General features: G+C 49.9%; 1 protein-coding gene across 7 annotated transcripts in view; it reads right to left on the bottom strand.

The window, feature by feature from the left end:
- Positions 1–21,861, bottom strand: part of LOC128824887 (zinc finger protein 420-like) — a 31,006-nt gene extending 9,145 nt beyond the window's left edge. For 2 of the 7 annotated variants that reach the window (XM_054006781.1, XM_054006785.1), the window contains exons 1-12: positions 21,767–21,861; positions 20,986–21,072; positions 20,236–20,457; positions 19,651–19,760; positions 18,252–18,367; positions 17,941–17,973; positions 16,430–16,518; positions 15,437–15,563; positions 11,603–11,716; positions 10,775–11,278; positions 3,831–3,944; positions 2,638–3,141 (exon numbers count right to left, since the gene is read on the bottom strand). In XM_054006781.1, the coding sequence (XP_053862756.1) occupies positions 2,638–3,141; positions 3,831–3,944; positions 10,775–11,278; positions 11,603–11,716; positions 15,437–15,563; positions 16,430–16,518; positions 17,941–17,973; positions 18,252–18,367; positions 19,651–19,760; positions 20,236–20,457; positions 20,986–21,072; positions 21,767–21,829 (2,083 nt within the window). In that variant the 5' untranslated portion in view covers positions 21,830–21,861. The remainder of the gene's footprint in view (positions 1–2,637; positions 3,142–3,830; positions 3,945–10,774; positions 11,279–11,602; positions 11,717–15,436; positions 15,564–16,429; positions 16,519–17,940; positions 17,974–18,251; positions 18,368–19,650; positions 19,761–20,235; positions 20,458–20,985; positions 21,073–21,766) is intronic. The other 5 variants (XM_054006782.1, XM_054006783.1, XM_054006784.1 and 2 more) reach the window with 5 other exon arrangements.
- Between the last annotated feature and the right edge of the window lie 372 nt (positions 21,862–22,233).

The raw sequence follows: 22,233 nt of genomic DNA, 5'->3' as shown, positions 1-22,233 counted from the left end.
TATGGACTAACGCTGCCATAGGTCAACCTCCCTGTCAAAGTAGGAAATCAGGGTGGTTTGGCATTTGTTCTGGACAAATCCATACTGACTATTCCTTATAAGAATGACATGTTCCAGTATCTTCCCAGGTATACAAGTTAGGCTGACTGGTCTATAACTCCCCAGGTCTCCTTAGTACCGATCTTGAACAAGGGGAACAATGTTTGCCCTTCAGCAGTCCTCTGGGACCCCACCTGTCCTCCATGAGTTCTCAACGATACTTCTTAATAGTGCTGAGATTGCCTCAACTAATTCCTTAAGTATCTAGGATGAGGTTGGGGAATAGATACGATTATAACTCAGTAGCAACAGACTAATTCCTCTGGAAAAGTAAGAATAAAACCATGAGATCTCAACAGGGACCAACTCAGAGATCCAAGGAGCCAGCAGGGAAGAGAGACTGAGGCTGCTGCAGATAGGGAGGGGAAGCAGAACCCTCCAAGTCCCCAGAAGTTTCACTACCAACCTATGATGTCACCAAGCAAATGCCCATTAATGCCAGGGAAGGAGTCACCTTACGATGACTCAGGAACAGAGGCTGGGGTCACAGTTTGTAGGGAAGAGGGTGGGAGGGAGGGAGGCCCTGAACAGCAGAGAGAGAAGAATGAGAATCATAATATTTGAAAATATGTGAACTGAAAGTGGACTCTGATCAGAATGGAGTGCAGGCTCTCCACCAACGGGGACTGGGCAGGGATTCTCTCACAACAGGCTCTAGATCCCCAAACCACCCCTCCCTCCCACTCACTAACCCCACCCTCCCCACTTACCTGGTGTCCCTTAGGCCACTCATAAGTTCAGCCGACCCATCACTCTTTAGGGGTGAAAAAATCCCTGAGTGACACAATTAAGCTGACCTCATCCCCAGTGCAGACCGTGTTAGGCCAATGGGAGAATTCTTCCAGCAACCCGTAGCTAGCATCACTGGGGGAGGTGGATTGACTATGGTGATGGGAGAATCTCTCTCATCCCTCTAGTTCATGGCTATGCTGAAATGCTACTACGGCACAGCTGCAGCTCTGTGGCTCTGCTACTGTAGCATTCACAGTACACAAGCCCTTAGTCCTAGTTCCCCAAGCCCCCTGGGGTGGAGCTGGAGTGGCTCTGTAATAACGGTGTGTTGTGTGTTGTCCTGGATACTGGGATATTTACGGCATGAACACTTTGGTTTACTTCAGTAGGGGGCTGGCAGGAAAAGAAGCAGAAAGGGAAGACGACTGGCTCAAGAGGAGCCACACCTTGGTAAACCCTTAAGGATTGTTAAGAGACAATGTCTGAACGATTAGCTTTGAGTATTCTACCTCCTAGCTCCAGCGATTGTACAAACCTGGCTTAGACGAATAGGACCAGAAAATCAAATGGACTGGAGCAGTTAAAATAGGGACTCCCTCTTGTGAGGGGCACGGCTGTTCTGGTGACTGTTTGGGGGAAGAGACAAGACGACCCCACTGGGGTGTCTGAAGGCCTTAGACCGGCCTTGTTCCCATCGGGGAACAAACAGGAGTGAAGACTGTTGCTGTTATTTTAAAATCCTTTTTCCCCATTGCAAAAGTAAAACAGCCTTCTGCACAGCAAAGGAGCGTTTGTCTCTACACACCACTGATCCCAGGCTCCCAGTGGTGTCGGCACTCAGCCTGGCATGCGGGGTAACCACGGCTGGTACACAGGGTATGGTAGCCCAGGGCCCGGTCAGGGAGAGGGAGAATTGCCGAAATCCACTCCAGGAGATGGAAAGGCATGAGGCTGACACCTGGGAGAGAGGGGGGGGGAAGAGAGGTCTCAGGCAAACTGGGAAGGGGACAGAGATATAGCTAGTCCTGTCACTCACTAGGACATTCACGCCCCTTCCTCCCACTGCTCTCAGCCCTCCCTGCTGAGTGGTACTGCAGAGTCACCAGCACCCCATCAATTTATCCCTCCACTGCTCCCACTTAGCCTAAGAATAGCAACCTCACACCGTCTTCTCTCAATGGATGGGCCCAGTTGACTCCCACACGCTCCATGTGTTTGGGAAGTGATTACAGCTGACCACCAGTTCTGACACTATTATGGTTCAGCACTACTTTCCGTGTAAAAGATGACTAATCTAACTGCTCTGAATTCCACAGACTATTGTACTTGGGTCATGTCAGTACAGAAAACAGAGTTGGGATTTTCCATCTGGATAGTTCCCTCAAGCTGGCTAACTGCAAAAAATGCTAATGGAGCCAAGGCCCAGGTAGATTTTACCACAATGTAACTAAATGAGGTCATTCGTGTTCCCCCCACTGGGGCTGATGCACATTCCTAGTAAGATGGACTCACACTCCCACGACCTATAGAACGAAGCAGATGGCAGAAAGGGGCTTTGGGGATCCCCCCAAAGAAGGGCTAGCTGCAAAAAGCAGAACCAGACAATTCACATGGGGGAGCTGAGACCACAATGATGTAAATGGCACTAACAGCCTTAAAGGCCACGTGTGGGAAGTACCAAAAATATTAAAGAAAATTATATGTTTTGCCAGCCCTAGACAAGGATTTTATGGTGTTTATCTCCCTGGTGGATTCTCGGATGATAAATAAGGTGTGACCCGTGATGGAAGCTTTTCCCGCACTCACAGCATTCATAGGGTCTCTGTTTCCTGTGGATCCTCTGATGTCTCCTCAGGTCTGAGCAGTAAATGAAGGCTTTCCCGCACTCACAACATTCATAGGGACTCTCGTCTGTGTGGGTTTTCTGGTGTCTAATAAGGTCTGAGCGCCGAGTGAAGTTTTTCCCACACTCACAGCATTCATAGGGTCTCTCTCCTGTGTGGATTCGCTCATGGTGAATAAGGTGTGAACGTCTACTGAAGTTTTTCCCACACTCAGGGCATATGTGTTTCCTCTCTCCCATGAGGATTCTCTGCTGGGTTGTGGTTTCCTGGAGGTCCTTGAGATTTTCCTCGCAATTGATGGATTTGCCCATTTTCTCCCCTGGCTGGTTTCCCTGCTGCCTCTCCTCAGGACTCCTGGACACGTCCCCCTTCATTCTTTGTGATACTTCCCAGTGCGGTTCCACATGCTCAGTCTCTTCCTGCTGTGGATTCTGCTCCCCGTTCTCACTCACCATCCCACCATCTCCTGCGACACAGAGAGAAACCTCAGAAGCAGGAATGGAAAAGGGAAGAGGAAACCAAGGGTAAGTGCTGGAGAGATGGGAGAAAATATCTGGAAATGAATTTCCCCAAACTCTTCCCTAGAGAGGAAAGAGGAGGGGATCAATTCTGTCTCCACATCCCATCCCATCACTCAGGATGAAGGGAGGTTAGGAAGGGAGCTATTGCCAGGAGTCGCTCAGGATGGGAAGGAAGCCATGAGCGATATCTGCCCTGAGGAGCCGACACCTGCTGGGGACAATCCGGAGCTCAGTGAGCTCTCAAGGGCTTGGTAGGAAATCCCAGATGTTTGCTTCAGGCACAGACAGTATCGGAGTTGCTCTAATGCAGGGGTCGGCAACCTTTCAGAAGTGGTGTGCCGAGTCTTCATTTATTCACTCTATTTTAAGGTTTCGTGTGCCAGTAACACATTTTAACGTTTTTAGAAGGTCTCTTTCTATAAGTCTAGAATATATAACTAAACTATTGCTGTATGCAAAGTAAATAAGGTTTTTAAAATGTTTAAGTAGCTTATTTAAAATTAAATTAAAATGCAGAGCCCCCTGGACCGGTGGCCAGGACCCGGGCAGTGTGAGTGCCACTGAAAATCAGCTCGTGTGCTGCCTTCGGCACGCGTGCCATAGGTTGCCTACCCCTGCTCTAATGACACCTCACCTGTGCAGGTTCCTCTCAGAAGCTCTCTTTCCTCAGAGCCCTGGAGATCTGAGACCCACAGCTCTTCCCCTTGTTCCAGCTGGGACATCACCTCAGGCTTGGAAACTGGTAACCCTGCTCAGATGAAGGAAAACACGTGACATCAGATGAATTCATGGGACACGTGTCACAAAGAGCATGGCCTTTTTTTAACCCCTGCTCATTTTAAAGCACTGAAATTCTGGAGCTAGCTCTCCTGGTGCTCTAAGGTGCCAGACACTCTGTCTATAAGGGGATTAACTCTCCACCACTCTGCTGGCACACACACAACCAGACACTCCTGCTCAAAGGGGCTCCTAAAAGCCAGGGAAAGTAACTCCACATCACGGAAAGCCAAGGGGAAATCACCTTGGAATTGCTTCCTACCGACAGAGACCCAAGGATAATGAGACAGTCAGGCAAATGGGCTGGTGGGGCTCAGCACAGTAGGGAATAGGAAGGAGAGGGGATATCACTGCATGTGGTGTGTCAGGGGTGTTGGATATCAGAGGAGCATATGCTGAGGAGTTAGGGAATATAGCGAGTCAGATGTAATGGAGGAGTTAGGGAATATAGCGAGTCAGATGTAATGGAAAAAAGTACGAAAATCCCCCAGTGTATGGAGAAAATTACAGAATGATAGAACCACAGAAATGTAGGACTGGAAGATCATTTAATCCAGCCCGTGCACTGAGGCAGGACCAAGTACACCTGGACAATCCCTAAGAGGTATCTCACTAAGCTGTTCTTAAAAACTTCCGATGATGGGGATTCCACAACCTCCTTTGGAAGTGTATTCCAGAGCTTAACTACCCTTGCACTTATAAGTTTTTCCCTAATACCTAACCTAAATCGCCCTTGCTGCAGATTGAGTATGATCTTTCAACCAGTTTTGTACACTCACTTTATAATAATTTCATCGAGACCCCATTTCCCTATGAGAAGGACATGTGGGACAGTGTCAACGGATGTACTAAAATGATGATACACCAAATCTGCTGCTTCTCTGTAATACCCTAGGCCAACCTCCCTGTCAAAGTAGGAAATCAGGGTGGTTTGGCATGAATTGTTCTGGACAAATCCATACTGACTATTCCTTATAACACAATTATCCTCCAGGTGCTTACAAACTGATTGTGTAATAACATGTTCCGGTATCTTAGATACGATTATAACTCAGTAGCAATAGACTAATTCCTCTGGAAAAGTAAAAATAAGACCATGGGATCTCAGCAGGGACAGACTCAGAGATCCAAGGAGCCTGCAGGGAAGAGAGACTGAGACTGCTGCAGATAGCTACAGGGGAGCAGGACCCTCCAAGTCCCCAGAAGTTTCACTACCAACCTATGATGTCACCAAGCAAATGCCCATTAATGCCAGGGAAGGAGTCACCTTGTGAGGACCCAGGAACAGAGGCTGGGGTCACAGTTTGTAGGGAAGAGGGTGGGTGAGAGGGAGGGAGGCCCTGAACAGTGGGGAGAGAAGAATGAGAATCATAATATTTGAAAATATGTGAACTGAAAGTGGACTCTGATCAGAATGAAGTGCAGGCTCTCTACCAACGGGGACGGGGCAGGGACTCTCTCACAACAGGCTCTAGATCCCCAAACCACCCCTCCCTCCTGCTCACTAATCCCACCCTCCCCACTTACCTGGTGTCCCTTAGGCCACTCAGAAGTTCAGCCGACCCATCACTCTTTAGGGGTGAAAAAATCTCTGAGTGACACAATTAAGCTGACCTCATCCCCAGTGCAGACTGTGCTAGGCCAATGGGAGAATTCTTCCAGCAACCCCTAGCTAGCACCACTGGGGGAGGTGGATTGACTATGGTGATGGGAGAATCTGCTACTACGGCACAGCTGCAGCTCTGTGGCTCTGCTACTGTAGCATTCACAGTACACAAGCCCTTAGTCCTAGTTCCCCAAGCCCCCTGGGGTGGAGCTGGAGTGGCTCTGTAATAACGGTGTGTTGTGTGTTGTCCTGGATACTGGGATATTTACGGCATGAACACTGGTTTACTTCAGTAGGGGGCTGGCAGGAAAAGAAGCAGAAAGGGAAGACGACTGGCTCAAGAGGAGCCACACCTTGGTAAACCCTTAAGGATTGTTAAGAGACAATGTCTGAACGATTAGCTTTGAGTATTCTACCTCCTAGCTCCAGCAATTGTACAGACCTGGCTTAGACGAATAGGACCAGAAAATCAAATGGACTGGCGCAGTTAAAATAGGGACTCCCTCTTGTGAGGGGCACAGCTGTTCTGGTAACTGTTTGGGGGAAGAGACAAGACGACCCCACTGGGGTGTCTGAAGGCCTTAGACCGGCCTTGTTGACCATCGGGGAACAAACAGGAGTGAAGACTGTTGCTGTTATTTTAAAATCCTTTTTCCCCATTGCAAAAGTAAAACAGCCTTCTGCACAGCAAAGGAGCGTTTGTCTCTACACACCACTGATCCCAGGCTCCCAATGGTGTCGGCACTCAGCCTGGCCTGCGGGGTAAGCACAGCTGGTACACAGGGTATGGTAGCCCAGGGCCCAGCCAAGGAGAGAGAGAATTGTGGAAATCATAGGAGTAGTTTGACTTCTGTATTTACGGGGCGGCTCTATTCAGGCCAACGGGACCGCGCGGGGGGGGGGTTGGGGGGGGCGGGGGAAGAGACGACAAAATCCGTGCCTGCCCACAGGGGCACCATTTCATATTTGGGAGGGTTGGTGGGGAGATCTTTAACCGTGATTCCAGGGGCTACTTAGGTAACTGAAAACTCTGGTATTTTTGCAGATAATAACTTAGAAAATCTCTGACAGGAGCATTATATCTAATTCCTATATCAAGAAAGAAAATTAAATAAATATTCGACCCACTCAGCTCTAATACTAACGTGTTCTGACATCTTGTGGCAAGTCACTTATGGGACACTGGTTGGGTTTCAAATTGTCATGTATCTTCTTACTCAGAGACGCTTACTGAAGTCAGAAGGGACCATCGTGATCATCTAGTCTGACCCCCTGCACATCGCAGGCCACAGAACCTCACCCACCCACTCCGGTACTAGACCCCTGAGCTCTGGCTGAGTCACTGAAGTCCACACATCGTGGTTTAAAGACGGAAAGTTACAAAGAATTAATAATTTACACTAGTTTAAACCTGCATGTGACCCATGCCCCATGCTGCGGAGGAAGCGAAAACCCGCCCCCCACGGTCTCTACCAATCTGACCTGGGAGAAAATTCCTTCCCGACCACTAATATGGTGATCAGTTAGACCCTGAGCATGTGGGCAAGATCCACCAGGAAGATACCTGGGAAAAAATTATCTGTAGTAACTCAGAGCCTGTCTCCAGCCATTGAGGATTTTTGCTACAGGCAGTTGCTGATGTGCCACACGCCATTATAGGCAGTCCTGTCATACCATCCCCTCCGTAAACTTATCAAGCTCAGTCTTTAAGCCAGTTTGGGTTTTTGCCCCCATTGCTCCCCTTGGGAGGCTGCTCCAGAACTTCACTCCTCTGATGGTTAGAAACGTTCACTTAATTTCAAGCCTAAACTTGTTGATGGCCAGTTTATATCCATTTGTCCTGGGGTCCACATTGGTGCTTACCTGAAATAACTCCTCTCCTTCCCTGGTATTTATCCCTCTCTGATGTATTTATACAGAGTAATCATATCTCCCCTCAGCCTTCTATTGGTTAGACTAAACAAGCCAAGCTCTTTGAATCTCCTCTCATAAGGTAGGTTTTCCATTTCTCAGTTCATCCTAGTAACCCTTCTCTGCACCTGTTCCAGTTTGAATTCATCTTCCTTAAATATGAGAGATCAGAACTGCACACAGTACTCCAGATAAGGTCTCACCACTGCCTTGTATAAAGGTACTAACACTTCCCTGTCTCTACTGGAAATACCTCGCCTGATAGATCCTAGGACTGCATTAGCCTTTTTCACAGCTGCATCAAATTGATGATTCATAGTCATCCTGTGAATAACCAATACACCCAGCTCTTTCTCCTCCACTGTCACTTCCAACTGATATGTCCCCAGCTTATAGTAAAAATTCTTGTTGTTAGTCCTTAAATACATGACCTTGCACTTTGCCATATTAAATATCATCCCATTTCTATTACTCCAGTTTACAAGGTGATCCAGATCTTCTTGTATGATATTCCGGTTCTCCTCTGTGTTGGCAATACCTCCCAACTTTTGTGTCATCTGCAAATTTTATTAGCACACGCCCACTTTTTGTGCCAAGGTCAGAAATAAAAATGTTAAATAAGATTGGTACCAAGACCAATCCCTGAGGAACTCCACTAGTAACCTCCCTCCAGCCTGACAGTTCCCCTTTCAGTATGACACGTTGTAGTCTCCCCTTTAACCAGTTCCTTATCCACCTTTCAGTTCTCATATTAATTCCCACCTTCTCCAATTTAACTACTAATTTCTCATATCAAATACCTTACTGACATCCATGGCAGATTATATCTACTGCATTTTCTTTGTCTAAAAAAATCAGTTCTCTTCTCAAAGAAAGATATTAGTAACTTTGTTACCACCTCTTGAATCCAACAATTGAAAAGTTTTAGAAAAATCTACAATTACTTTCTATCATTTAGACTTTGTCTACACCACTTTAGCTAAAAGCTGCGCAGTGTAGCTGCTATTTGTCGGCATCTCCTGACAACAAAAAACTTTCACCACCACCCTGCCCCCCCGAGCAGCAGCAACTCTGTCAGCAGGACAACAAAGCGCTGTTCACATCGATGTCTTTTTGTCGGTAAAACTTTCATCATTCGGGGGGGGGGGGGGGGAGGGGTTAACACCCCTGAACAACAAATGGTTTGCAGACAAAGTTCCAGTGTAGACAAAGCCTTAAACTACTCACTTTTGCAGTTCACCAAGTTTGGAACAGATCATTGAACTTTACGAAACATCCTAACAGCCCTTTCTATCTTAATCCCCTGTTAATCCCTCTGATAGAAACACAATTCTGACTCTGTGCCTCAGGGGCACAAGCTGGGAGCAGCACATCTCCTGTCTCCTCTGCAGAACTCATCACATTGCACACTTAGGCTGCCTGCCTGCGGCTTGCAGTTTGGGGGGGCAACGCCCCCCCCAACTCAACCTATGGCAGAAACCCACTCCAGGAGATGGAAAGGCAAGAGGCTGACACCTTGGAGGGTGGGGCGCTCAGACATACTGGGAAGGGGACAGAGATCTAGCTAGCCCTGTGACTCACTAGGACACCCACTCCTTTCCTCCCACTGCCCTCAGCCCTACCTGCTGCGTGATACTGCAGGGTCACCAGCACCCCATCAATTTATCCCCTCCACTGCTCCCTGCTCTCCCTTCTGCCAAGGACCCGATAGGAACCTCACATCGTCTCTGTCACTGGATTGGCCCAACTGACTCCCACGTGCTCCATGCGTTTGGGAAGTGATTACAGCAGAGCACCAGCTCTGACACTCTTATGGGTCAGCACGACTTTCTGTTTAGACATTGACTGATCTAACTGCTCTGAAATCCACATGCGTGCTCAGATTGTCTTGACATTTGCTACTCTCTATGGGCATGCAGGGCATAGTTAGGGGTTCTAATTTGGAGTTATTTGAGCAAGGAGTTCCCTAGATTTTCCCCCAGGTCTCCCCCCAAAAAGAACCTTTTTATAAAACCCCCGTTTTACAACCTTTTAAAACACATCTAGGCTAAAACTATGCTGCTTATTGTCCCCTGACTGACCTCAGTCACTTGGCATTTATCTCAGCTAGTACCTGGTAACCTCCAGTATTGCCTTGATTACAACTGTTTTGGGAACCAAATCCATGGACATCTTGCGTAGTTCAAAGTCACTTAATGTGGAACTCTCTCCCTGGGTTATCTGAGATAATACTGACCTAAATAACTGAACAACGCTGTGATTATGTCCAGTTAGTTGCAGGGTGTGGGGTGTGCAGATGTTCACTATCTCAATTGGAGATTTAAAACCACTCCTGTTTCCTTGGTAGGGTATTCTCTCCAGCTGACAGAGCTGCACTGAACTTTCCCCATGAAATCTCAGAGGGGTGGGAGAGGAGCAAAAGTAAAGGAAGAAATGACTATTGAAGCAAATGGTCATTTGAATGGAAGTTCCCAATAAATCTGAATTACATTTTGCCAGTTGTGTGACCAAAGAGCCTTCAGGAGAGAGAAAAATCTACATCTCACGGAGGTACAAGACGTTTTCCATTCAGGTAGAATGAGATTCTAGAGCAGGTTACATCTGATGACTCAGAATGAGAACCACAGATTTCCCCGTTGCAGTCTCCTCTGATCCACTGAAACCTGCTTCACTCAGCGCTCTCTCATTATTATTGAGTTGTGTTATTTACAAAAGTTTTAGCATCATGATAATGGTCTGGCTAGACTAGGAAAAGTGGAGGAGGTTAGGACAGGTCGAGGGAAAAAGTGCTAGCTACCCAGACTATTGTACTTGGGCCATGTCAGCGCAGAAAACAGAGTTGGGATTTTCCATCTGGATAGTTCCCTCAAGCTGGCTAACTGCAAAAAATGCTAATGGAGCCAAGGCCCAGGTAGATTTTACCACAATGTAACTAAATGAGGTCATTTGTGTTCCCCCCACCTGGGGCTGATGCACATTCCTAGTAAGATGGACTCACACTCCCACGACCCATAGAATGAAGCAGCTGGCAAAAAGGGGATCCCCCCAAAGAAGGGCTAGCGGCAAAAAGCAGAACCAGACAATTCACATGGGGGAGCTGAGACCACAATGATGTAAATGGCACTAACAGCCTTAAAGGCCACGTGTGGGAAGTACCAAAAATATTAAAGAAAATTATATGTTTTGCCAGCCCTAGACAAGGATTTTATGGTGTTTATCTCCCTGATGGATTCTCGGATGATAAATAAGGTGTGACCCCTGATGGAAGCTTTTCCCGCACTCACAGCATTCATAGGGTCTCTGTCTCCTGTGGATCCTCTGATGTCTCCTCAGGTCTGAGCAGTAAATGAAGGCTTTCCCGCACTCACAACATTCATAGGGACTCTCGTCTGTGTGGGTTTTCTGGTGTCTAATAAGGTCTGAGCGCCGAGTGAAGTTTTTCCCACACTCACAGCATTCATAGGGTCTCTCCCCTGTGTGGATTCGCTCATGGTGAATAAGGTGTGAGCGTCTACTGAAGTTTCTTCCACACTCAGGGCATACGTGTTTCCTTTCTCCCATGAGGATTCTCTGCTGGGCTGTGGTTTCCCGGAGGTCCTTGTGATTTTCCTCACAATTGATGGATTTGCCCATTTTCTCCCCTGGCTGGTTTCCCTGCTGCCTCTCCTCAGGACTCCTGGACATGTCCCCCTTCGTTCTTTGTGATACTTCCCAGTGCGGTTCCACATGCTCAGTCTCTTCCTGCTGTGGATTCTGCTCCCCGTTCTCACTCACCATCCCACCATCTCCTGCGACACAGAGTGAAACCTCAGAAATAGGAACAAAAACAGGGAGAGGAATTTCCCCAAACTCTTCCCTAGAGGGGAAAGAAGAGGGGATCAATTCTGTCTCCACATCCCATCCCATCACTCAGGATGAAGGGAGGTTAGGAAGGGAGCTATTGCCAGGAGTCGCTCAGGATGGGAAGGAAGCCATGAGCGATATCTGCCCTGAGGAGCTGACACCTGCTGGGGACAATCCGGAGCTCAGTGAGCTCTCAAGGGCTTTGTAGGAAATCCCAGATATTTTCTTCAGGCACAGACAGTATCTGAGTTGCTCTAATGACCCCTCACCTGTGTAGGTTCCTCTCAGAAGCTCTCTTTCCTCAGAGCCCTGGAGATCTGAGACCCACAGCTCTTCTCCTCGTTCCAGCTGGGACATCACCTCAGGCTTGGAAACTGGTAACCCTGATCAGATGAAGGAAAACACGTGACATCAGATGAATTCATGGGACATGTGTCACAAAGAGCATGGCCTTTTTTTAACCCCTGCTCATTTTTAAGCACTGAAATTCTGGGTTTTGCTCCCCGGGTAAGGTGCCAGACACTCTGCCTATAAGGGGATTAAGTCTCCACCACTCTGCTGGCACACAGCCAGACATTCCTGCTCAAAGGGGCTCCTAAAAGCCAGGGAAAGTAACTCCACATCACGGAAAGCCAAGGGGAAATCACCTTGGAACTGCTTCCTACCGACAGAGAGACCCAAGGATAATGAGACAGTCACAGGGAAATGGGGGCTGGCGGAGCTCAGCACAGTTAAGGGGACATCACTGAGGGCAGTATGTCAGGGGTGTTGGATATCAGGAAAGCACTTGCTGAGGAATTAGGGACTATAGTAAGTCGGGGTAATGGAAAGGAGTATGAAAATCCCCCAGTGTATGGTGAAGGTTATAAAGTGACAGAACCACAGAAACGCAGGGCGGAAAGGGACTTCAAAAGGTCATTTAATCCAGCCCATGCACGGAGGCAGGACCAAGTACACCTAGACTATCTCTGATAGGTATTCGTTTAAGCCAGTGGTTCTCAATCTGCAGTTCCCGGGCCACTTGTGGCCCAATCAGCACACAGCTGCAGCCCATGTGACATCCTCAGGGCCACAGAGATAGTATACATATTGTGTGGATGCAGCCACATAACATGCGGCCCACAATGGTAAATAGGTTGAGAACCACTGGTCTAAGCTGTTCTGAAAAGCTTCCAATGATGGATTCCACAATCTCTTTTGGAATCTTGTTTCAGAGCTGAACTACCCTTGTAGTTACAAGTTTTCCCTAATGGCAAACCTAAATCGCCCTTGCTGCAGATTAAGATTGAGTATGATCTTTCAACCGGCTGTGCTGCTGTAAGGTCTCGTGTGTAGCCGCTTTTTGCCAGCAGGAGAGAGCTCTCCTGCTGGCAAAATAAAACCAACCTCAACAAGTGGCAGCAGCTTTGTCGGCAGGCGAGCACCTCTCACAGACATAGTGCTGTCCACCCCAGTGCTTTTCATCGCTAAATCTTTGTTCGGTTAGGGGGTGTTTTTTTCCACACACCTGACCAACAAAAGTTTTACTGCCCAAAGTGCAGTGTAGACACAGCCTCTTTAGGTATCTTTAACAAGGGGAACAATGTTTGCCCTTCACAGTCTCCGAGTCCTCACCTGTCCTCCATGAGTTCTCACCGATACTTGCTAATGGTGCTGAGGTCACCTCAGCTAGTTCCTACTGCAAAACAAAACAGCCCTCTGCACACTAAAGGAGCATTTGTCACTGCGCACCACTGATCTCAGGCTCCCAAAGATGTCTGCACTCAGCCTGATCTGTGGGGTAAGCACGGCTGGTGTGCCAGGTATGGTAGCCCAGGGCCCGGGCAAGGAGAGGGAGAATTGCAGAAATCCACTCCACGAGATGGAAAGGCATGAGGCTGACAACTTGCTGCGAGGGGGCACTTAGAGATATTGGGAAGGGGACAGAGGTATAGCTAGCTCTGTCATTCAGTAGGACACCCACTCCCCTTCCTCCCACTGCCCTCAGCCCCCCCTGCTGCGTGGTACTGCAGTGCCACCACCACCCCATCAACTTATCCCCTTCACTGCTCCCTGCTCTCCCTTCTCCCAAGAATAGGAACCTCACACTGTCTTCTATGAGTGGAATGGCCCAGCTGACTCTCACATTAAAAACTATTTAGAAGTTGACTAATCTAACTGCTCTGAAATCCACGTGCGTGCTCGGACTGCTTTGACATTTGCTATGGGTATGCAGGGCATGGATAGTGGTTTAAATTTGGTGTTATTTGAGCAAAGAGTTCCTGAGATCCCGCCCAATCCCCCCCACCCCAACCCCAAAAAAGAACCTTTTTACAAAATCCCCTTATTCTTACAACATTATGCACACACCTAGGCTGAAACTGTCCTTTTACGTGTCCCCTGACTGATCTCAGTCACTTGGCATTTATCTCAGCTAGTACATGGCCTCCACGCAGACTCTTAACCACAGAGAGCTTCTTGTCGTAAGAACATAAGAACAGCCATACTGGGTCAGACCAAAGGTCCATCTAGCCCAGTATCCTGTCTTCCGACAGTGGCCAATGCCAAGTGCCCCAGAGGGAACGAACAGAACAGATAATCATCAACTGATCCATCCGGTCGCCCATTCCCAGCTTCCGGCAAACAGAGGCTAGGGACATCATCTCTGCCCATCCTGGCTAATAGCCATTGATGGACCTATCCTCCGTGAATTTATCTAATTCTTTTTTGAACCTTGTTCTAGTCTTGGCCTTCACAACATCCTCTGGCAAAGAGTTCCACACTTTGGACTGTGCATTGTGTGAAACATACTTCCTTTTGTTTGTTTTAAACCTGCTATTTATTAATTTCATTTGGTGGCCCCTGCTTCTTGTGTTATGAGGAGTAAATAACACTTCCTTATTTACTTTCTCCACACCAGTCATGATTTTATAGACCTCAATCATATCCCCCCTTAGTCGTCTCTTTTCCAAGCTGAAAAGTCCCAGTCTTATTAATCTCTCCTCATACGGAAGCTGTTCCATACTCCTAATCATTTTTGTTGCCCTTTTCTGAACCTTTTCCAATTCCAATATATCTTTTTTGAGATGGGGCGACCACATCTGCAGGCAGTATTCAAGGTGTGGGCGTACCATGGATTTATATAGAGGCAATATGATATTTTCTGACTTATTATCTATCCCTTTCTTAATGATTCCCAACATTGTTTGCTTTTTTGACTGCCACTGCACACTGAGTGGATGTTTTCAGAGAATGATCCACAATGACTCCCAGATCTCTTTCTTGAGTGGTAACAGCTAATTTAGACCCCATCATTTTATATGTATAGTTGGAATTATGTTTTCCAGCTATCACAGTATTTAGTTGCCTCTAGGGGACATGCTGTGGCCAGTACAGGAGGTCTGATCACATGACCTAACTTCTGGCCTTTTAATTTATGAATCTATAATAGCTCCGAGCAAGGACTAAAAGAACATGCCATTGTTTGGGTTGTGTTCCACAGACTGGAATACCAGCACTGATCTGCACGCACTGCAACTGCGTGCGCTGTGTCAGCTGTAGCTGTAATTGGATGGTGGAGGAATTAGTTGGAGCAACTTTGCAGAGCTGTGACTGTGATATGAAGAGAGGTGCATGTGAACCTTGAAGGACCAAGTTTGCCTCATGTCAGTGCTGTGTTGCAGGCTGTGTCAGCAAACGTGCACAAGGGTGTGTTCTTGCCATGAGGACTGTCAGCACTCTGGGGCGTACATGCCGGTTGTCTCCAGGGCTCAGTTAGGGGTACGTGAAGGCTATATCCTCAGGGGCGGGGGCTACAGGGGTGGAAATATTTTGCAAGTTGGAGGTGGTTTGAGGGGAGTGGGCTCAGGGTTTGAGTGTCGGCCAGAGGTGTAGGCAGCTTCTGTTCTTTATGCCAAACCTACACCTGAGTTTTGCCTTATTGTACAGATGTTAGACTTTGTGCTTTACAGCTCCTGAGCTCTGCTGTTCTCTAGCAGCAGAGGGTCGAGAGCTAGTGTGTGTGTCACTGGCATTTCAGGGTGTTGCTGAAACAGGGCAGAGTTAAGGTTGTATTATGGAGATGACGTCTCCCCTTCTAATAACCAAGGGACAGAAATCCTTACCCAGCGTGGTCACCTTCTCATAGTTCTCTTGCATGACATCCCAGTAGAGGTCTCTCTGAGCAGGGTCCAGCAGAGCCCACTCTTCCCTGGTGAAATACACAGCCACCTCCTCAAAGGTCACCAGCCCCTGGAAAAACAAGAGTCCCCCACTCAGCGCCTGCTACCCCAGTCACAACCAACTAGTCATGGGGAAGCAGGGCCAATCAAATGGAAGCTCTGGAAGGAAGTCAGCAGAGTCCCACCCGCACCCCACTCAGGAAGCATCAGGGTGAAGGGAAAAAGAGTCCCTCATCCCTCACAGCAAATAGAGGGGAGCAGAATAGTCTCATGCCTGACACACCTACTAGCCAGAGGCCGATATAGGAGATGGAGCCCTCTGGCATGAATCCAAATACCCTCCTCATTGCCAGCAGCTGGATGTGAGGGGATGGGGCATATGCCCTAAGCCCCACTGGTGGGTGCCCCCTTCATATCTCATCGGGGGCACTGGTTAGTAGTTTCCAGCTTCAGCACCGGCAGGCTGATAATTTCCCCAGCCCTGTCCAGGTGGGTGTCTCCTGTTCCATAAATAGGCCAATTTCCTCCCTCAACCCCCATGGGTCTGTTCCTAGAATGTGAGCCTCAGGTTAAACAAGTCCCAGCAGGTTTGTCTCAGCCTGTCCTCCTCCTTTTCTCCACCCTGTGGATTTCCTGCCCCTTCCCACCTCAAACTAAACTCCCCAGGAGCTCCCATCTCCTATATCAGGGGGGAGCTGTGTTAGTCTGTATCCACAAAAACAACAAGGAGTCCAGTGGCACCTTAAAGACTAACAGATTTATTTGGGCATAAGCTTTTGTGGATGCATCTGAGGAAGTGAGGTTTTTTTACCCACGAAAGCTTATGCCCAAATAAATCTGTTAGTCTTTAAGGTGTCACCGGACTCCTTGTTGTTCCCATCTCCTACGTGTTTACTGCCCCTCACAGTCCTCATGAGCAACTCCCATAATCCCTACCTGAGCCAGCTCCACGGCAACCATTTCCCTTCCCCGTCCCCTGGGAGGCTGGGCCCATCTGGAGTGGAACGTGGATGTTGTTCTGCAGCCTGCCAGGGTGAGAAGGGGGATTGGAGAGATTTCAGAACCGGCTTTAGATAATTTCACAGCACATCCCCCAGGCTCTTTCCCTGCAGAGAAATGTTCTAGGCTCTCCTATGGGCAAAACACTCAGTCAGTTTATTGCAGCACAGACCCGACCCTTCCCACCAGGGCTAAATCCACTGAGACGCCTTTAACACCTGACTTGGTCCCCGAGGGCAGCACATTCCCCCGGCAGAGGCAGCGACTGGACAAAAAATCTGTCCAGTGCTGAGACAGGAACTGGATCTGAGCAGGTCTGGGTGCTTGTGGCCTCTCTCCCCACTTACTTCTCCTGAGTTTCTCTCTCCCCTCCCTCTGGCGGGGCGACTTGGTTACTGTCTATTCATGGAGGCCTTCACTATCCTACAAGTGTGAAATTTTGGATCCAATCTTTGTGCTTCATGCTCATCTCTGCTAACCCCTGGTTGGGTTTCAGTCTCTCTGGCTGTGACACAGACACAGCAGGGAAAGGGTCACTGGGCACAGGCGCAAGCCGCTGGGATTCTAAAGTAAGGAAAAGATTTTTTTAAATGGGGGTTTTATGGAAATTCACTGTCCTTTGACTCAGTCCATATTTTGTATAGCAGCAAACTGCTCATTCACAGTAGGTCCACATACACAGTAATACCCATTCACAGCCAATAGGGATATAAGAGAATGAATGATCTAGTCTGTTGTTTCTCAAGCACTGGTTCACAACCCCAGGTGGCTCGCGACAGGCAATAAGATGGGCCTTTGAGATATCATCTGTTTTGTTATGATCTAAAGCAAAGAAGGTCTCATTCTCCCGCTTTTCAACTTCAAGGTCAACTATTCTCTGTCAGCCTCGTGAAACACACACATGCAAGTTATGTAAGCTCAGCCTTGAGACACGTTTTATTCTTACTTTCACAGTGAACGTAAGGGATTGGACCAAATGGGGAAAAGGAGAGAAACACTGACGCACGATAGCAACTCCCTTCTCATTCAAAACGATCCCATATGCAATCTAGGGCTCTTTTCCCCTTCACAGCCAGCCTGTACACAGGATACCAGCCCCATTTCTCATTCAGGGCACAGCTGGGCTCCACCCCCTCCTGACACCTGAGACTCGGCTGTCCCCATGTGGCCATGTTCAGTCACTCATTAAAACTCTCAGACTCTTCAGTGTCTGGATGTTTCATCCTTGTCTCACCCTATTTCACATCATTCAGGGTGGTGTTCCTCTCTCCAAAGGGAAACACACCCGAGATCAGGATTTACTTTGAATCCCCATCAGATGCCACAGGAGGAGTGAATGGGGCAGTCACGGGGCTCACACTGCTTCACACTGTTCAACAGTTTCCTGGTGCAATAATATGGTGATTGGTCTGAAGTCTCTGAATAGCCCATCAGAGACAGAAACGTACCTGTGTCGCTCCCCAGCTCCAGTCGCAGCGTCTCTAGAGGAAGGAGAGGATGGGAGAGGTGAGAATTCAGGCCCTGGCATTCATGGGGTTGTTCCTAGCGGTTATTAAGGTAATTGCTGTTAACTATGAGATGGTGACACAGACCACTGCAGACAGAGCCAGCCTCACAGGGGTACTCCCATGGGGAAGGGTGACTTGCTGAGCTGGGCAGGGAAATGGAGCTCAGGGTCAGTGACATTGCTAGATCCCCGACTCCTCCCCAGGGCGAGCCAATCTAGCTAGAGGAGATGCCACCCCAGACTCCAATTCACCTTTGAATCCCAGCAGCACGTCTTGCAGGACGGCACTTTTCAGAGAGAAATCGCAGAGTCTCTTCTCCAGCACCACAAACCCTGGCTCTGGCTTCTGAAACTTCCCGGCCTCCCTGCTAAAGAAAGCAGGAGGGGTGAGAAATGGGCCTTCAGCCCCAGAAGCCCCCAAACTCCAGGAAACCTGGATCTGAGCTTTGTAGCCTAAGATGATCACAGTTCTGGTGAGTCACCTGCCTTCAGCCCTGTGCTCTCCATGGGCCCAGAGAGACAGGACATGAGGAGAAATGGAGACAGGTTCTGGGACACTCTCCTTGTCTGGGGAGCTGAGGCACCTCCCACACTGGGTTTCTCCGGTAACAAGGGGCACTGGGATTATGGGGAAAAGGAGGAGACATGGACTAAAGAGTGGGCGTCTCTCATGCTCACTGAGGCCCCAGAGGCCAGGTCTTCAGCAGGGAATGAGCCTGGGCCCTTTAATGCCAAGAGCCCTAAGCCCTTCAACAGAAGCAGTAACGCTGGGGTGTCCAATTTAAATGGGGACGATGGCCGTATTCCACTTCCTGTTACGGCCAGTGGGCCAGGGCATCAATCTAGGACTCTGTACACTGCTCCATTCATGGCAGGACACCCACTGCTCTCCGCGGGACACCCATGTACCAAGGTCAAGGCGAGAGTCTGCCCTTTGTATAGGAAATACACTTTTGAGTTACTACTATTTGTTAAATCCTTTATTGTCATAATCAGTATCACTCAGCGGGAACATAGCCCCCTCCCACACCCGCTAGGGCTTCTGCATTTCTCCTCTTTATTTCCCTTCCTTTCTCTATTTCTCTCATTCGCCCTCTGTTCTGTCCTTCCTACAGAAACTCCCTGTTCCCACCCCTCAAGGTCTTTGCTCCCACCCCCTCCCCATTCCACCTGCTAGAGCGATCAGCCGTGGAATATTGAATGTTGACATTAAAGTGGCATCATTTCAGCTGACACACCAATGAGATTAATGGAGGACGGGGGAGTTCACAGCCGTCTGAGTCCCGGCTTCAGGCTGTTGCTAAATCAGACAGACAACAGCGTCTCCGTTTGCTTTTGGGAGGGTTTCTTTGCAACCATGAAGATTAGAAACTTACTATAAAATTGAAAGTGGAGTTTCTGCACAGTGTGAATATGTGATATGGCCACATAAATATGCCAGACAGGCAGGGTCTGGCCCATACATCTGACAGCGCTGGTGTGACCTCACTAACTGTCAGATAGTCACAGACGCTATCCCCTGGTGAGGCAGCCACAAGGGGAGATGTGATCACAGGCACTAACACTGCAGGGGCAGGGGGAAGCTCCATCTTTAGTGCAGTTCCCAAGCATAACTGAGCACGAGGGGGAGTGAAAGGAGCCAGGGACTTACCTGCTCCCAGTGCTTCCAGCACCCTGAGAGGGAGAGAAAGGAGATGCAGTCAGGTGGGGTGTCCAAGGCTGGGGAGACCTCCCGCTCTGCAGGGCAGGCGCCTTTGGAGTCTTGGGTGTTTGGAGAATTTCAGACATTCAAATTCATGTCCAGAGAGCAGCTGCCGCCCCCCCAGGGATCCCTGCTGGGACGTCGTCATCGGGGAAAGTTTCTGCCCATGCACTTTACAAAGAAGAAAATATGCATCTGCCTGGAAAGTGAAATTCCCACTAGTGCTGAGAGTCCCGCAAGCGCCCTACCCCTTAAACCCAGTCACCTGCGGTGATGTGGGGCTTTAGGCTCAGGAGGGCCTTGGCGTGGCGGGGAGGAGATGTCACACTCAAGCCCAAATGCAGTTAGACATATACAAGGCATTTACTGTGTGACCTTGGTCAGAGCTATACCCCCCACTCCCCCGTGCCTCACTTTCCCCATTATAAAATAGGGACCTTGCCCTGACCCCCCTTTGTAAAGTGCTTTGGGGTCTAGGGCTAAGACACTCCTATAGAAACACTGCATATTATCATTGTAATAACATGGCCTGACCTGCAGGGATTGGCTCAGTGGCTGCTGCTCCTTCTCTCCTCCTCTCTCACTGAGCACAGAAATCTCCCCGGAAAGTTTGCAGAGGCCCTCATCCCTTCTCTGGACAATGGCTCTCTCTAGCTCTTCCAACTGGGACAGCAGCCGCTGCTCCTGCTCCTCCAGAAACTCCTGCAGCTCCTTCCACTCCCAGACGATCTTCTGCCTCTCGACTTCCGTCTGTTTCTGCAATCACAGGGAAAGGGCAGATCAGTCACAAGGGAGAACCATACATGTGCCTCCTGCAGATGGAGGAGTTATTTACCAGAACCCAGGATCTCCTGCAGTGGGTGATGGGAAGTTCATTTAGGCCAGGAAGGGTGGAGGGATCGGGGCAGGGGTGAGCTGTACATCGCTAACAGAAGAGACGTTTGTCCCCAAAACCTCATCAAATTGCCCTGGGCCAAACCCTCCATCTCTGCAGCCCACGTTTCATCTCCTTCCTCCCCATCTCCCCTAATCGCTATAAAGGAACCCCGGTCACTGTAACCTCCAGACAGCCCGCGGGCAGGGTTACTGGGTTAACACACAGACTGACCCTCTCCTGCACAGCAGTCTCTTGTACCCTAAGGACATCACATTACCCACCTGTCTGACACTGCATGCTCCCTGGGCTCCAATGGGGACGGTTTCCTGGCAGGATGGGCCCTGCATTCACCATGTCACTCAGGGCACTGTGATCCCAGGCAAACCTGAGGGGCAGGGGGCACCTACCAGCAGCTCCTCACTTTGCCGCTCCTCCTCAGCTTTGTCTATTTCTCTCTCTTTTCGCAGAGGGGCCAGACACTCTTCTAGTGCCTCCTGGAAGAAGCCGGGGAGAGGGTTACAAACTGCTACAAATGGCCTCGCAACTGCTAGACTTCAAAGCCCAGCCTGCCCTGAAGATGCCCAAGCAGAGTCCCTGGGATGCACTTTCTCCAGGGCTAGTTCAACCCCAGCAAGGAGCATCCAAGAGGGGCAGGTTAGAGAGAAAACGCAGGACCCCTGGGTGAACATCCCTAACAACGAACTTCAGACATTCCCCCACTTCCCCAGCTGCCACCCCCAACCCTGCCCAAGAGCTGGATCTAAACATGGATCCCCCCAGGCCCCAACCAAATACCCCCTAATCCCCAGCTCTGACCCCCCCCCCCACCCCACACACACACACACACACACACACACACACGCACACACTGACACGGTCCAAACACCCCCAGCCCCGGCTCTGACCCCCAGATACACCCACCCCCAGCCCCTCGCTCCCGGGGCCCAGCCGGGCTCCGAGCTCTGCAGCTCCGTCGCACCGGCAGCGCAGCAGGGGCTGCTCCGCTCCGCTCCGCCCGGCCCGGGACACTCGCCCCCCGCAAGCCCCGCTCCGGCCGCGGGGAGCTCGGGGACCCCGGCAGGGGGCGAACCAGGCAGCCGGGCCCGGCCCCTCCCGGCAGGAGCGTGTCCGCCCCACGCGTGTCTCCGCCCCCGGGCCCTGCCCGCTCCGCGCTGCTCCCGGGCCCACCGCGCTGCCCCGCCGGCTGCAGGGCGGGAGCAGCCTCCGCGCCGGGCCGCCGGCCCCGGCCATGGCTCCGCTGCAAACACAAAGGGGACAGGAAGGGGCGGCTCCTTCCCGGGCCTGGCCCTGCCCCCGGCGGGCCCCTCGCAGGGTGTTTGTGACGCTCGGTGACTGGAGCTGCTCAGCCCAGCCCAGCCCCGCGCCGTGCCGGGGAGCCGGGGCGCTCCGCCCGGCACCTGCTCCCAGTCCCAGTCCCAGGCGCTGTGCCGGGGCTAATGGCCCTGGCGCTCCCGTCTAACCCTGAGACTCCTTATCAACCCCGTGTCCAGTCCCCCTTTGTCCCACTCGCTGCCCTCGCTGGGGTCTCCACGAAGCCCCCCATTGCCTCGCTGAGGGTCAGTTTTCAGTTAGTCTCACATTTGGGATATTTTCCCACCCATTTTATCGGCAGGAAATTGTCCTTGTTTGGCTGG

The sequence above is a fragment of the Malaclemys terrapin genome, chromosome 16 (assembly GCF_027887155.1).
Source record: "Malaclemys terrapin pileata isolate rMalTer1 chromosome 16, rMalTer1.hap1, whole genome shotgun sequence".
NCBI classification, from domain to species: Eukaryota; Metazoa; Chordata; order Testudines; family Emydidae; genus Malaclemys; species Malaclemys terrapin.
The sequence above is the reverse complement of the archived record's forward strand: the minus strand, read 5'-3'. Positions and strand labels throughout refer to the sequence as shown.